Consider the following 16,506-nt stretch of genomic DNA (forward strand, 5'->3'; position numbering starts at 1 on the left):
TTTGTCACATGTGCCAAATACAACAGGTGTAGACCTTACCGTGAAATGCTTACTTACAAGCCCTTAAACAACAATGCAGTTTTAAGAAAATAGAGTTAAGAAAATATTTACTAAATACTAAATCTTAAAAAAGTAACACAATAAAATAACAATAACGAGGCTATATACAGGGGGTACCGGTACCAGGTCAATGTGCGGGGGTACAGGTTAGTCGAGGTAATTGAGGTAATATGTAAAGTGACTATGCATAGATAATAAACAGATAGTATCAGCAGTGTAGAAACAAGGGGGGGGGGGGGTCAATGCAAATAATCCGGGTGGCCATTTGATTAATTGTTCAGCAGTCTTATGGCTTGGGTAGAAGCTGATCGATACCTTTACACAATGTCAAAAGATTCACAAGTTAGCTTAGTCAATTAGCCCACTCAAGATGAGTTTCTCATACTGTTGGTGGGCCATTCAGTTATACTTGTATCTTATAGACCTACTTCCAATGCAGGTGTTCTCCTAAATACGCCTAGTTAGTTAAACAACTCCACCCTCAGCCAGTCATTCTACCGTACTCATTCATTCATTAGAAGTCTCAGTAAGAAACATAGACATTGTTTTGCAGTGTCGGACATGTTGACATCCATTAGTTAATGTTAGTCGTTCCATTGAGTTAGCATATCTATTGGCTTTGAAGGCTGGAGCCCAAGGTTCCACAGGAGGTGAGGGCATGCTCCAGTGACCACCAATAGTCTTTTATAGATTACTCTATGGCCCAGTCTGTCTGTAGGTATCACTGGGGTGGCTGGCTCCTATCTGTTTGTATTGAAGCTATCGGGTTCACAGGGCATCAAAAGAGGACCAGGCAGGTAGGGCCACTCGCCCGGAATGGCTTTGTTGACAGCGCAGACAGATACACACTGGCACACACACTCTGTTTGTCTAAGGCATTTTCCCCATCGTTACATGTCCCTTACCTCCCACTTTAAGTTCCAGCAGGTCCTATTTAGTCCGACGGTTAAACACTTCCCTGTCTGTCCACACACACTGTGCTGATTTAGAGAGCATTGTCCGCTACTGGTCTGTGTTCTCTAGCCTTAGCAGCATGCTGCCTTTGTTAGCCAACTGGTTTTGGAAAGGAGATTACTTGGGGAGGTTTAACCTCAGCCAAGGGTGTTTAAAATGAGGAAAGTTGAGGAAAAGGAAGAAGGAAGTTCCACAGGTTGAATTGTTGTCTACTTTTGGGCTTGTAGAGAACACCCACCAGAATGTTTCCATAGCACAATATTGTATGTGAAATAGACAGGTGTTAGTCACCACTTCAGAATGCCTCTCTGTGTTGTCATCACTAGGCCAAGTTTACGGCTCATAATAATGGCCGGAACGGAGCAAATGGAATGGCATCAAACACCTGGAAACCATGGATTTGATGTATTTGATACCATTCTACTAATTCCGCTCCAGTCATTACCACAAGCCCATCCTCCCCAATTAAGGTGCCACCAGCCCCCTGTGTCTCATACCTTTCTTTTATTCTTTGTTTTAGTGTGATGCAGCTCGGGCTAAAATTAGTGATACCTACAGACAGACTATTGGTGGTCACTGGAGCATGCCTTCACCTCCTGTGGAACCTTGGGCTCCAGCCTTCAAAGCCAATAGCTATGCTAACTCAATGGAACGACTACCTCTAACTAATGTATGTCTACATGTTCCACACTGCAAACCAATGTGTGTCTACATTTCTTACAATTACCTTTTATTTTCAATGAAGTAATACCAGAAAGCCTTGCGTTAAACTTGTGAAACCTGCAAACCTCTATTTTTGCAGTCACGCTGCGCAGATGATCAGATCTCACAACGTCTGCAGAAGGAACCACTCAGGAACCACATTCATATCTGATCATATTAAATGTGTAGCATGGCTGTGAAAAAGACAACCATGAACGCACCCGCTGTCATTCACTGGCCTAGTCCCTACTGTCAAGGGGGACAAAGTTGCATGGGTCAAAGGTCACATGATCATACCATCATCACCAATTGAATGGGTTTGAGCTTGAAGCATCCCCCCTATTCAGAGACCTGGAAGAACTGTCTGTCACTCCGTGTCCGTTGGTGGACGGCTCCGTGTGTCACACTTATATGGTTCCCCTGTCTTTTTCCTTCACAGGGCATCACCTTCGACGAGTTCCGCTCCTTCTTCCAGTTCCTCAACAACCTGGAGGACTTTGCCATCGCCATGCAGATGTACAACTTTGCCAGTCGCTCCATTGGCCAAGGTAAGCCTCCATTTTAGGATTTCATATCTGTGGCGCTATTTCCCCTTCGCTCAGTAGTCTCTTGTGAATAATCACTGTGGGTTACTTTTCTCCTCCGTCTTTTTCTCTTTGTTGTATCCCCCTCTCTTTCTCTCTCTCTCTCTCTCTCTCTCTCTCTCTCTCTCTCTCGCTTTCTGTCTTCATGACCTTCTCTCTTTCCCACCCCTTCTTTCTCTCTCTCTCTCCCTCTCTCTCTCTCTCTCTCTCTCTCTCTCTCTCTCTCTCTCACAGATGAGTTTGGGCGGGCTGTGTACGTGGCCACGGGCCTGAAGCTGACACGTCATCTGGTCCACACCATCTTCAAGATCTTTGACGTGGACCACGATGACCAGCTGAGCTACAAGGAGTTCATCGGCATCATGAAGGACCGGCTGCACCGCGGAGGGAGGGTAGGGACAGAGAGAGAGGGGAGGACTGAGGTAGAGAGAGTGGGAAAGAGGGAGGAAGAATTTGGGTGAGAGAGAGAGGGAGGAGAGGAGGGAAGGTGGGAGGGAAAGGTGAGAGGAGAGAGATGGGGAGAGAGAGAGAGAGGGCGGGTGAGAGAGCGAGAGGGCGGGCGAGCGAGCGAGCGAGAGGGGGCGGGCGGGCGGGCGGGCGGGCGGGCGGGCGAGAGAGAGAGAGAGAGAGAGAGAGAGAGAGAGAAAAAGAGAGAGAGAGAGAGAGAGAGAGAGAAAAAGTGAAATTGGGGGGGGAAAGCCAGAATGATCTAGTTTGTATTTCCATCACTAGAAATTTGACATGCTCTCATTTTCTTTTATGTTACACTTGGACAATGTAATTTCAATCTAGCTTTTGACTGTTAACTTTAGTCGACAGCCATAAAAGTGGTGGCAATTTTAAGGTCTTTATCTAGAGCAAATTTAGTTACACAGTTATATGGAGGTCTTTGGTGATATAAATGACACAGCTCCGATTTTGACTACCTTCCCTGCACTTCCAAGGTGTTTTACTGCCCCCTAGTGGTATGTGAAGTTACAACAGTTACAACAGTCATCATGACTAGGGCCCATTGTTTTTCCTAGTCAGATAAGGCATGTGGGCAGAGAAAAACTCCTAGGCCCTACACATGGCAGTTGCATAATATGTATGAATTAATTATAATACTACGCCACTCAATCGCCCTTGAACGAGTGCTACATTGATGTCCTATGCATGGGTGTTGAGTCTTTGAAATATTACTGTTCTATTTCTCTTGGCCTCATCGTCCTGGCTTCCCTTTTGACTAACAGCATCCCAACACCCCCTCCTTCTATCGCTTTCTATCTCTCTTTTCCCACCCTATCTGTTTCTCCCACTCTGCTGCTCGCTAACCCCAGGGCTACAAAACCGCAGAGCGATTTACTTCCTTCAAGTCGTGTATGAAGAAGGAGCTAGCTGGCAGATAAGTATTACCCACAATCCACTCATCATCTCTTATCTCATCTATGACCTATAACCTCTGACCTAATCAAATCTGATTTTGATTTGATTTATAACCTCTGACCTATTCTCAATGGCCCTGCGAACCGCAGCTCTGTCTATCTCAATAACCTATAACCTCTGACCTATTCCCTTGATATTCAAAAGATCTGGATAGATTTACACAATATCACTTTAAGACCCATCAAGTCCTTTCAGATCACCTATAGAAGCATATCAGGACTAAGGTGCATCTATGCAAGTATCCGATGATAATACCTTGCAATCTATTTTCCAGTATTGTTACAAGAAATATAGTCTGGCCCCAGATCTGTTTGCTATGCCTTGCCAACTAACACCAAACAATGACCATAGGAGTTGGAAAGACGGCATAAAACAGATCTGGGACCAGGCTACAAGATATAAGCACAGGCCTGTGTATTAGTCTATCCCCGGCTATATTTCCTGTTTAATGGGACCATTGTCATTGTTTACTAGGTGAACAGGAAACACCACGCCTCCTTCCCCATCTGCGTGCGTGCTGAGGCCGGGAAACAGGTCCGCCGGCTCTGGAGGAGGTTCCAGGCCAAGGTTTAGAGGAGGAGGAAGAGGATGATGAGGAGAAGAGGAAGAGGATGAAGAAGTGGAGGAAGATGAGGAGAAGACGATGAAGTCGAGGAAAAGAGGTGGAGGGGGACTGGAGGTGAAGGATTCAATGAACCTTCTGCAGGGGAACATTGTGGTTCCAAGTGGTTCTAAGTCTGCGTTCTAAGCCACCATCCCGTCTACTAGCATGCAGAGAAGCTGCCGTTTTTGCAACAGACATCTCATTGGTTTCAGTTGTCCAGTTCATCCAATCGTGGATCAATTCCGCAATCCATTTTCATCCCATTGCAAGTAGGCCAGGGGTGTATAGCCTACATTACCGTACCTAGTATTTAAGCAGTTGAATAAGCACAAAAAATTACAGTTTACAGAAAGTTGTAACTAATCACTGATTACTCATAATATAGAACCATTTATGGTAAAAATGCTCGTATCACAATAAGCTTTATAATATAATAATTGTAAAATAAAGACTGTTACTTACATTCCAGTAAGAGCCTGCATGGTCAAATGTAGTGTCTGTATCAAATGCCTTTACTAGTGAGAGAAAGGTATGGGAGAAGGAAGAGGATCTGAAATATTAACGTCTTAATCATGTCTTTTTCTATGAATCCTTTTTTCAGTTTACACAGGCCTACTTTCATATATTCAGCAGCAGGTTTGGCCAGCTGGCTAGATAATAAAGATCAATACATAGCCTACACATGCAATGAATTCTACAATGAAGCAATAGTAGTATGTTTTTGAAATGCTTGCAATTGATGATCTTCCAAATGAGAGCGAGAAAGAGAGAGCAAGAACATGTTATTCCTTTAAGACTCCTTGTCTTCTTTTGGTTGTGTGTGTTACGTTTGTAATGATTAAGTGGGGAAGAAGTATATAACTTTTTTTCATGTGTGCCTTTTTTCTACATGTCTTCCCTGTCAAAACTAATTCCATTCCAGCAACAAATTGTATTTTAACTTTTCAGAAAGCTAATTGCTAACCTGCCTTCCTCCCAGTGTACTGTGCAACCTAGGGTTCCTTGATTCAACGGAAGTCACTATGTCATTGATCAACATTTCACCTCAATTGGTAATGCTTGTATTTATTTATTGAATTATTAATCTGTTTGCTCTATAAATCTACTTCACAGCAATATTATGAGCAGACGTATTGATTAGAATTTTTGATCAGTAAGCATGATACTGATTTCATTCTGTTCAACGAATCAAGGTGTATCTCTGTATTTAGTTTGAATATTAAATAACTTCAATGGTTTGACATAACTAATTTATAGTTACTCTGCTTATTTGCATTATATAAGAAGCTATAGAATATATTGTTTTTTTCTCGACCATTCCCTCAACCAAGCAGTGAAGTGTATGGTTGGTGTGAAAAGAACTTGACAGAGTAAATGAAAAGCGTGATGAATGCATGAATAAAGAATTTTGAAGGAAACAAAGCCTGTTTTGCATAATTGCATACTGTATTCATTTTTTCAGCCAACTACATAGAATGGGCATGCGCACTTGGGCTTTACATTTTTTATCCACCAAATGTGTATTATCAGCTGACATGCACCTGCGACATGAACTCTATTATCAAATGGTATGTATTTTTCTAAAAAGGCTGCGATTTGTTTCTTTTCCTTTCATCAACTGAGAAGGCTAGCGATGAGCTGCTGGCACAGGAGGTTGCTGCTGGCACCTTAATTGGGGAGGACGGGCTTGTGGTAATGGCTGGAGCGGAATGAATGGAATCAAACACGGTTCCCATATGTTTGATGCCGTTCCATTCGCTGTTCTAGACATTATTATGAGCCGTCCTCCCCTTAGCAGCCTCCTGTGGCTGCTGGTAAGTTCAGCGAAAAATTAGATGTAGCTGTTTGTTGGCTAGCTAGCTGTGCTACGCTAGCTAACGCAGATTCCTCTCACTGTCAGACACTCAGAAAAGTTTTGCCAGGTTTACACTTTAAAACGTATTTCTATAATTACGGCCGTGACACCAGCTTGTATAGCTAGCTACATTTAATAATGCTTTAATGAATGCGTTTTTACTTATTTTATCACATCTTTATATTACTGTTATTGTGCCGTTATTTCGCAAGCAGGTCAATTTGTGGCGTAACGCGCCATTTATTTGAAAAGCGGAACAATAAATGCGTTCTTATGATTCCATCAGGACACTTCTCCCCGATGCACCAGTACGCTCATAAATCGATTCCACCATGTAAATATCATGTTTTCGAAACTTCTCGTGCATATTTCACTATAAAAAAGCGAAAGAATACACATATCCAGACACATAGATGTAAACACATTTTTCAATAGGGTCTTGTTTTAAATGTACAAATCACAAGTACATCTTTGTATAAAATTGTCCTCCAGCTCAGCTCTGCCACCACTGTTAACAGTGGTTGTCACCAGCAAGGTATTGTGGGTACTGAAATTCGCAGAATATTAATCATTTTTTATATGTAATTATAGAAATTGGCGTACATTTTATTAAAAATACTTTGTTTCCATTAATAGGTTTATATTTACCTCTGAAGATCTCGCAGACAATGCACATTTTGTTTAAACCGTTAGTGGAAAAGCTTGTCCGGAAATAGGCTTCCCTTGCTCGCCCATTGGTTTTTTAAGACTATACTTTCAGGGATCATTTCTATAGTTCTTGACTTGAGAAATGTGTTTCTAAAGTGTTTGGTCTCGCTACCCACGATGATGAGATGCGATATTCCCTTCTGAGCGCGAAGCGGGCTTTGAGTAATGATTCAATTCATCCGCTCTCTGCCATTGATGACCGTTCTTTGCTTCCTTGTGGAGCATTGAGGGAGGGAATATGATCAGAGTGGTTAGTTCTTAACATTGTTAAAATTAATTTACTTCGTTTATGTAAGCTAGTATGTGATGACTAGTTCATCAACGTAACGTAGTTGGCTTCAATGCTGTTAAATATTCCCATTGTCTGCCAGACCTGCTGTTTTCAACTCTTAATGATCGGCTATGAAAAGCCAACTGAGATTTATTCCTGATTATTATTTGACCATGCTTGTCACTTATGAACATTTTTGAACATCTTGGCATGGTTCTGTTATAATCTCCACCCGGCACAGCCAGAAGAGGACTGGCCACCCCTCATAGCCTGGTTCCTCTCTAGGTTTCTTCCTAGGTTTTGGCCTTTCTAGGGAGTTTTTCCTAGCCACCGTGCTTCTACACCTGCATTACTAGCTGTTTGGGGTTTTAGGCTGGGTTTATTAGCTGATGTAAGAAGGGCTATATAAAATAAAATTGATTGATTGATTGATTGTCAGCCTTGCAATGACGTTGAATAGGAAATATGTCATCATTTCAATCCAGTCAGAACTCACATTTTTCAATTACATTTTAAATCTAAATTGTATTTTGTCTATTGTGGGACACTGGCTTTTTCAGCCAATGCCAGTCCCCTAAAAACTGCATGAGTACCTTCTGGCACCTCCCTCATTTGTGAAGTTATATTGTGGAGCAACTTGAAAATGTATTTTGTGAAGCTTTCTTGGGCATAGCAAGTGCTTGTTGTGTGATCCAATAAAACATACAATAATTACTGATTCCATATGTTACCTATTGATTAAAAGTAGCCCAATAAGCATGATTTAGGCCACGTGGTCCTATGGTGTGCTCTTTATACCATGGGAAACCGTTAGTGAGAATGACAGCTCCGACATAGGCTTCCTTCGCTCGCCCTCTATTCAATTAAGACTATACTTTCAGGGATCAATTCTATAGTTCTTGACTTGAGAAATGTGTTTCTAAAGTGTTTGGTCTCGCTACCCACGATGATGAGATGCGATATTCCCTTCTGAGCGCGAAGCGGGCTTTGAGTAATGATTCAGTTCATCCGCTTTCTGCAATTGATGACCGTTCTTTGCTTCCTTGTGGAGCATTGAGGGAGGGAATATGATCAGAGTGGTAAGTTCGTAACATTGTTCAATATTAATTAGCTTTGTTTATGTAAGCTAATTTGTGATGACTAGGTCATCAACGTAACCTAGTTGGCTTCAATGCTGTTAAATATTCCCATTGTCAGACTTGCAATGACGTTGAATAGGAAATATGTCAACATTTCAAACCAGTCAGAACTCACATTATTCAATTACATTTGAAATCTAAATTGTATTTTGTCTATTGTGGGACACTGACTTTTTCAGCCAATGCCAGTCCCCTAAAAACTGCATGAAGTACCTTCTGGCACCTCCCTCATTTGCAAAGTTATATTGTGGAGCAACTTGAAAATGTATTTTGTGAAGCTTTCTTGGTCATAAAACACGACAATAATTGATTCCATATGTTACCTATTGATGAAAAGTAGCCCAATAAGCATGATTTTGGCCACGTGGTCCTATAGTGTGCTCTTTATACTGTGGGAAACCTTTATTGAGAATGACAGCTCTGAAATTTGCTACCTTCGCTCGCCCTCTATTCAATTAAGACTATACTTTCAGGGATCATTTCTATAGTTCTTGACTTGAGAAATGTGTTTCTAAAGTGTTTGGTCTCGCAACCCATGATGATAAGCTGCGATATTCCCTTCTGAGCGCGAAGCGGGCTTTGAGTAATGATTCAGTTCATCCGCTCTCTGCCATTGATGAACGTTCTTTGCTTCCTTGTGGAGTATTGAGGGAGGGAATATGATCGGAGTGGTTAGACTTACTATTGTTCAATATTAAACAAATCATTAGATTCCTACTATTACAACACATCTGGATGTCAGTCATTAATTCGTGGAAATAGTTCAGCTGGCTTCAATGCCGTTAAATGTCAGAAGTAGTGTTGCATAGGAAATGTACTGCAAAGCAATCTCCATCCATCATGCCAATCCAGTCAGAACTCAAATTTTTCAATGACATTTGATATCTAAATTGTATTTTCTCTATTGTGGGCCACTTGCGTTTTCAGCCAATGGCAGTCCTCTAAAAACTGCACTTATTACCCTCTGGCACCGCCTTACATTTACATTTACATTTAAGTCGTTTAGCAGACGCTCTTATCCAGAGCGACTTACAGTTAGTGAATACATATATATATATATTTTTTTTATACTGGCCCCCCGTGGGAATCGAACCCACAACCCTGGCGTTGCAAACGCCATGCTCTATCAACTGAGCTACATCCCTGCCGGCCATTCCCTCCCCTACCCTGGACGACGCTGGGCCAATTGTGCACCGCCCATGAGTCTCCCGGTCGCGGCCGGCTGCGACAGAGCCTGGATTCGAACCAGGATCTCTAGTGGCACAGTTAGCACTGCGATGCAGTGCCTTAGACCACTGCGCCACTCAGGAGTCTAAGGCAGCCTTCATTTGTGAAGTTATTTTATGGGGCAACTTGAAAATGTATTTTGTGAAGCTTTCTTGGGCATAACAAGTGCTTGTTGTGTGATCCAATAAAACATACAATAATTACTGATTCCATATGTTACCTATTGATGAAAAGTAGCCCAATAAGCATGATTTAGGCCACGTGGTCCTATGGTGTGCTCTTTATACCATGGGAAACCGTTAGTGAGAATGACAGCTCCGACATAGGCTACCTTCGCTCGCCCTCTATTCAATTAAGACTATACTTTCAGGGATCATTTCTATAGTTCTTGACTTGAGAAATGTGTTTCTAAAGTGTTTGGTCTCGCTACCCACGATGATGAGATGCGATATTCCCTTCTGAGCGCGAAGCGGGCTTTGAGTAATGATTCAGTTCATCCGCTCTCTGCCATTGATGACCGTTCTTTGCTTCCTTGTGGAGCATTGAGGGAGGGAATATGATCAGAGTGGTTAGTTCTTAACATTGTTCAATATAAGATTACTTTGTTTATGTAAACTAGTATGTGATGACTAGTTCATCAACGTAACGTAGTTGGCTTCAATGCTGTAAAATATTCCCATTGTCAGCCTTGCAATGTCGTTGAATAGGAAATATGTCATCATTTCAATCCAGTCAGAACTCACATTTTTCAATTACATTTTAAATCTAAATTGTATTTTGTCTATTGTGGGACACTGACTTTTTCAGCCAATGCCAGTCCCCTAAAAACTGCATGAGTACCTTCTGGCACCTCCCTCATTTGCAAAGTTATTACATTTACATTTACATTTACGTCATTTAGCAGACGCTCTTATCCAGAGTGACTTACAAATTGGTGCATTCACCCTATAGCCAGTGGGATAACCACTTTACAATATGTTTTTTTTTTTTTAGGGGCGGGGGGGTAGAAGTATTACTTTATCCTATCCCAGGTATTCCTTAAAGAGGTGGGGTTTCAAATGTCTCCGGAAGGTGGTGAGTGACTCCGCTGTCCTGGCGTCGTGAGGGAGCTTGTTCCACCATTGGGGTGCCAGAGCAGCGAACAGTTTTGACTGGGCTGAGCGGGAACTATGCTTCCGCAGAGGAAGGGGAGCCAGCAGGCCAGAGGTGGATGAACGCAATGCCCTCGGTTGGGTGTAGGGACTGATCAGAGCCTGAAGGTACAGAGGTGCCGATCCCCTCACAGCTCCATAGGCAAGCACCATGGTCTTGTAACAGATGCGAGCTTCAACTGGAAGCCAGTGGAGTGTGCGGAGGAGCGGGGTGACGTGAGAGAACTTGGGAAGGTTGAACACCAGACAGGCTGCGGCATTCTGGATGAGTTGTAGGGGTTTAATGGCACAGGCAGGGAGCCCAGCCAACAGCGAGTTGCAGTAATCCAGACGGGAGATGACAAGTGCCTGGATTAGGACCTGTGCCGCTTCCTGTGTAAGGCAGGGTCGTACTCTCCGAATGTTGTAGAGCATGAACCTGCAGGAGCGGGTCACCGCCTTGATGTTAGCGGAGAACGACAGGGTGTTGTCCAGGGTCACGCCAAGGCTCTTCGCACTCTGGGAGGAGGACACAACGGAGTTGTCAACCGTGATGGCGAGATCATGGAACGGGCAGTCCTTCCCCGGGAGGAAGAGCAGCTCCGTCTTGCCAAGGTTCAGCTTGAGGTGGTGATCCGTCATCCATACTGATATGTCTGCCAGACATGCAGAGATGCGATTCGCCACCTGGTTATCAGAAGGGGGAAAGGAGAAGATTATTTGTGTATCGTCAGCGTACCAATGATAGGAGAGGCCATGTGAGGATATAACAGAGCCAAGTGACTTTGTGTATAGGGAGAATAGGAGAGGGCCTAGAACTGAGCCCTGGGGGACACCAGTGGTGAGAGCACGTGGTGCGGAGACAGCTTCTCGCCACGCCACTTGGTAAGAGCGACCGGTCAGGTAGGACGCAATCCAGGAGTGAGCCGCGCCGGAGATGCCCAGCTCGGAGAGGGTGGAGAGGAGGATCTGATGGTTCACAGTATCAAAGGCAGCAGACAGGTCTAGAAGGACAAGAGCAGAGGAGAGAGAGTTAGCTTTAGCAGTGCGGAGAGCCTCCGTGACTTAGAGAAGAGCAGTCTCAGTTGAATGACCAGTCCTGAAACCTGACTGGTTTGGATCAAGAAGGTCATTCTGAGAGAGATAGCAAGAGAGTTGGCTAAAGACGGCACGCTCAATAGTTTTGGAAAGAAAAGAAAGAAGGGATACTGGTCTGTAGTTGTTGACATCAGTGGGATCGAGTGTTGGTTTTTTGAGAAGGGGTGCAACTCTCGCTCTCTTGAAGACGGAAGGGACATAGCCAGCGGTCAAGGATGAGTTGATAAGCGAGGTGAGGTAGGGGAGAAGGTCACCGGAGATGGTCTGGAGAAGAGAGGAAGGGATGGGGTCAAGCGGGCAGGTTGTTGGGCGGCCTGCAGTCACAAGTCGCAGGATTTTATCTGGAGAGAGAGGGGAGAAAGAAGTCAAAGCATAGGGTAGGGCAGTGTGAGCAGGACCAGCAGTGTCATTAGACTTAACAAACGAGGATCGGATGTCGTCAACCTTCTTTTCAAAGTGGTTGACGAAGTCATCCACAGAGAGAGAGGAGGGGGGGGGGGGGGGATTCAGCAGGGAGGAGAATGTGGCAAAGAGCTTCCTAGGGTTAGAGGCAGATGCTTGGAATTTAGAGTGGTAGAAAGTGGCCTTAGCAGCAGAAACAGATGAAGAAAATGTAGAGAGGAGGGAGTGAAAAGATGCCAGGTCGGCAGGGAGTTTAGTTTTCTTCCATTTCCGCTCCGCTGCCTGGAGCTCTGTTCTGTGAGCTCGCAATGAGTCATCAAGCCACGGAGCTGGAGGGGAGGACCGAGCCGGCCGGGAGGATAGGGGACACAGAGAGTCAAAGGATGCAGAAAGGGAGGAGAGGAGGGTTGAGGAGGCAGAATCAGGAGATTGGAGGGAGAAGGATTGAGCAGAGGGAAGAGATGATAGGATGGAAGAGGAGAGAGTAGTGGGAGAGAGAGAGCGAAGGTTGCGGCGGCGCATTACCATCTGTGTAGGGGCAGAGTGAGTAGTGTTGGAGGAGAGCGAGAGAGAAAAGGATACAAAGTAGTGGTCGGAGACATGGAGGGGAGTTGCAGTGAGATTAGTAGAAGAGCAGCATCTAGTAAAGATGAGGTCAAGCGTATTGCCTGCCTTGTGAGTAGGGGGGGGCGGTGAGAGGGTGAGGTCAAAAGAGGAGAGGAGTGGAAAGAAGGAGGCAGAGAGAAATGAGTCAAATGTAGACGTAGGGAGGTTGAAATCCCCCAAAACTGTGAGGGGTGAGCCATCCTCAGGAAAGGAACTTATCAAGGCGTCAAGCTCATTGATGAACTCTCCAAGGGAACCTGGAGGGCGATAGATGACAAGGATATTAAGCTTAAATGGGCTAGTGACTGTGACAGCATGGAATTCATATTTATTTATATTGTGGAGCAACTTGAAAATGTATTTTGTGAAGCTTTCTTGGGCATAAAACACGACAATAATTGATTCCATATGTTACCTATTGATGAAAAGTAGCCCAATAAGCATGATTTTGGCCACGTGGTCCTATAGTGTGCTCTTTATACTGTGGGAAACCTTTATTGAGAATGACAGCTCTGAAATTTGCTACCTTCGCTCGCCCTCTATTCAATTAAGACTATACTTTCAGGGATCATTTCTATAGTTCTTGACTTGAGAAATGTGTTTCTAAAGTGTTTGGTCTCGCTACCCACGATGATGAGCTGCGATATTCCCTTCTGAGCGCGAAGCGGGCTTTGAGTAATGATTCAGTTCATCCGCTCTCTGCCATTGATGAACGTTCTTTGCTTCCTTGTGGAGTATTGAGGGAGGGAATATGATCGGAGTGGTTAGACTTACTATTGTTCAATATTAAACAAATCATTAGATTCCTACTATTACAACACATCTGGATGTCAGTCATTAATTCGTGGAAATAGTTCAGCTGGCTTCAATGCCGTTAAATGTCAGAAGTAGTGTTGCATAGGAAATGTACTGCAAAGCAATCTCCATTCATCATGCCAATCCAGTCAGAACTCAAATTTTTCAATGACATTTGAAATCTAAATTGTATTTTCTCTATTGTGGGCCACTTGCGTTTTCAGCCAATGGCAGTCCTCTAAAAACTGCACTATTACCCTCTGGCACCGCCTTCATTTGTGAAGTTATTTTATGGGGCAACTTGAAAATGTATTTTGTGAAGCTTTCTTGGGCATAACAAGTGCTTGTTGTGTGATCCAATAAAACATACAATAATTACTGATTCCATATGTTACCTATTGATGAAAAGTAGCCCAATAAGCATGATTTAGGCCACGTGGTCCTATAGTGTGCTCTTTATACCATGGGAAACCGTTAGTGAGAATGACAGCTCCGACATAGGCTACCTTCGCTCGCCCTCTATTCAATTAAGACTATACTTTCAGGGATCATTTCTATAGTTCTTGACTTGAGAAATGTGTCTCTAAAGTGTCTGGTCTCGCTACCCACGATGATAAGCTGCGATATTCCCTTCTGAGCGCGAAGCGGGCTTTGAGTAATGATTCAGTTCATCCGCTCTCTGCCATTGATGACCGTTCTTTGCTTCATTGTGGAGTATTGAGGAAGGGAATATGATCAGAGTGGAGAGCTCATAAGACTGTTAAGGAGAAAATTAAACAAACATTTCATAGCATTATGCTAGTGATGCAATGGTTTAGTAACGTCACTTCAGCGCTGTTATTCAGCTTTGATTTTGCGCTGGAAAAATATAGCCCATCTATTTCCATTCATCATAGCAATGATGTCAACTATGCCAACTTTTCAGCTGCAGTACAACTGTACTGAACAAAAATATAAAGCAACATGTGATGTGTTGGTCCCATGTTTCATGAGCTGAAATTAAAGATCCCAGAAATGTTCCATATGCACAAAAATGTTATTTCTCTGAAATGTTGTGCACAAATATGTTTACATCCCTATTAGTGAGCATTTCTCATTTGCTAAGCTAGTCCATTCACCTGACAGGTGTGGCATATCAAGAAGCTGATTAAACAGCATGATCATTATACCTTGTGCTGGGAACAATAAAAGGCCACTCTAAAATGTGCAGTTTTGTCACACAACACAATTCCACAGATGTCTCAGTTTTTTAGGGAACATGCAATTGGCATGCTGAATGCAGGAATGTCCACCAGAGCTCTTGTCAGAGAATTGAATGTTAATTTCTCTACCATAAGCCACCTCCAATGGCAGTACGCCCAACTGGCCTCACAACCACAGACCACATGTAACCACGCCAGCCCAGGACCTCCACATCTGGCTTCTTCACCTGTGGGATCGTCTAAAACCAGCCACCGGGACAGCTGATGAAACTGAGGAGTATTTCTGTCTATAATAAAGCCTTTTGTGCGGAAAAACTCATTCTGATTGGCAGGGCCTGGCTCCCCAGTGGGTGGGCCCAGGCCCACCCATGGCTACGCCCCTGCCCAGTCGTGAAATCAATAGATTAGGGCCTATATGAATTTATTTCAATTGAACGATTTCCTTATATGAACTGTCACTCAGTAAAGTTGCTGGAATTGTTGCGTTTATATTTTTGTTCAGTATAAAATAATACATATATTCTGTAACGTATACCACTGGGTTTTTCAGCCAATGGTAGTAGTCGCCCAAAACTGAACAGCCTCTGCTAGGTACCTCCCATTATTACATTTTTGGCAACTAGAAAATGTATTCTGTGAATCTGGGACATATGTGCTTTTTTGTGAGCCAGTAAATTATATTATATGATTATGAACTGTTACTTTCCATTCAATACAAAATGATACCTGATTTAAAAAAAAGAAGTATATAGTAAGGTATGGCTTGTTGCTTCGTGCACTTCATTCATACATTGAAAAGCGCCTGTAGGTAGTGACAGTGAGTGAGGCAGATTTGAAACCGTCAGTCAGAATGATTGCTCCAACATGCCCTACCCTTCGCTCGCCCGTTGAGAAATTAAGACTATACTTTCAGGGATCATTTCTATAGTTCTTGACTTGAGAAAAGTGTTTCTAAAGTGTTTGGTCTCGCTACCCACGATGATGAGATGCGATATTCCCTTCTGAGCGCGAAGCGGGCTTTGAGTAATGATTCAGTTCATCCGCTCTCTGCCATTGATGAACGTTCTTTGCTTCCTTGTGGAGCATTGAGGGAGGGAATATGATCAGAGTGGTTAGATTTACTTTTGTTCAATATTAAACAAATCATAAGATTTTTACCATTACAACACATCTGGATGTCAGTCATTAATTCATGGAAATAGTTCAGCTGGCTTCATTGCCGTTAAATGTCAGAAGTAGTGTTGCATAGGAAATCTACTGCAAAGCAATCTCCATTCATCATGCCAATCCAGTCAGAACTCCAATTTTTCAATTACATTTGATATCTAAATTGTATTTTCTCTATTGTGGGCCACTTGCGTTTTCAGCCAATGGGAGTCCCCTAAAAACTGCACTATTACCCTCTGGCACCTCCCTCATTTGCGAAGTTATATTGTGGGGCAACTTTAAAATGTATTTTGTGAAGCTTTCTTTGGCATAACAAGTGCTTGTTGTGTGATCCAATAAAACATACGACAATAACTGATTCCATATGTTACCTATTGATTGATGAAAAGTAGCCCAATAAACATGTTTTTGGCCACGTGGTCCTATAGTGTGCTCTTTGTACCGTGGGAAACCGTAAGTGAGAATGACAGCGCCACCATTGGCTACCCTTGCTCGCCCATTTAGAAATTAAGACTATACTTTCAGGGATCATTTCTATAGTTCTTGACTTGAGAAATGTGTTTCTAAAGTGTTTGGT

At 43.2% G+C, this 16,506-nt stretch overlaps 1 protein-coding gene across 1 annotated transcript in view; it reads left to right on the plus strand.

The window, feature by feature from the left end:
* The window catches only part of LOC311110470 (calcium uptake protein 3, mitochondrial-like), a gene marked incomplete at its 5' end in the record, with an annotated part of 21,471 nt that extends 16,848 nt beyond the window's left edge, over positions 1-4,623 (plus strand). Inside the window, 3 exons of the mRNA XM_084189023.1 lie at positions 2,156-2,264; positions 2,535-2,692; positions 4,200-4,623. Of these exons, the coding sequence (XP_084045149.1) occupies positions 2,156-2,264; positions 2,535-2,692; positions 4,200-4,298 (366 nt within the window). The remainder of the gene's footprint in view (positions 1-2,155; positions 2,265-2,534; positions 2,693-4,199) is intronic.
* Positions 4,624-16,506: the final 11,883 nt, after the last annotated feature.

This window comes from Coregonus lavaretus (assembly GCF_964263955.1).
Source record: "Coregonus lavaretus genome assembly, contig: SUPER_35_unloc_6, whole genome shotgun sequence".
Taxonomy (NCBI): domain Eukaryota; kingdom Metazoa; phylum Chordata; class Actinopteri; order Salmoniformes; family Salmonidae; genus Coregonus; species Coregonus lavaretus.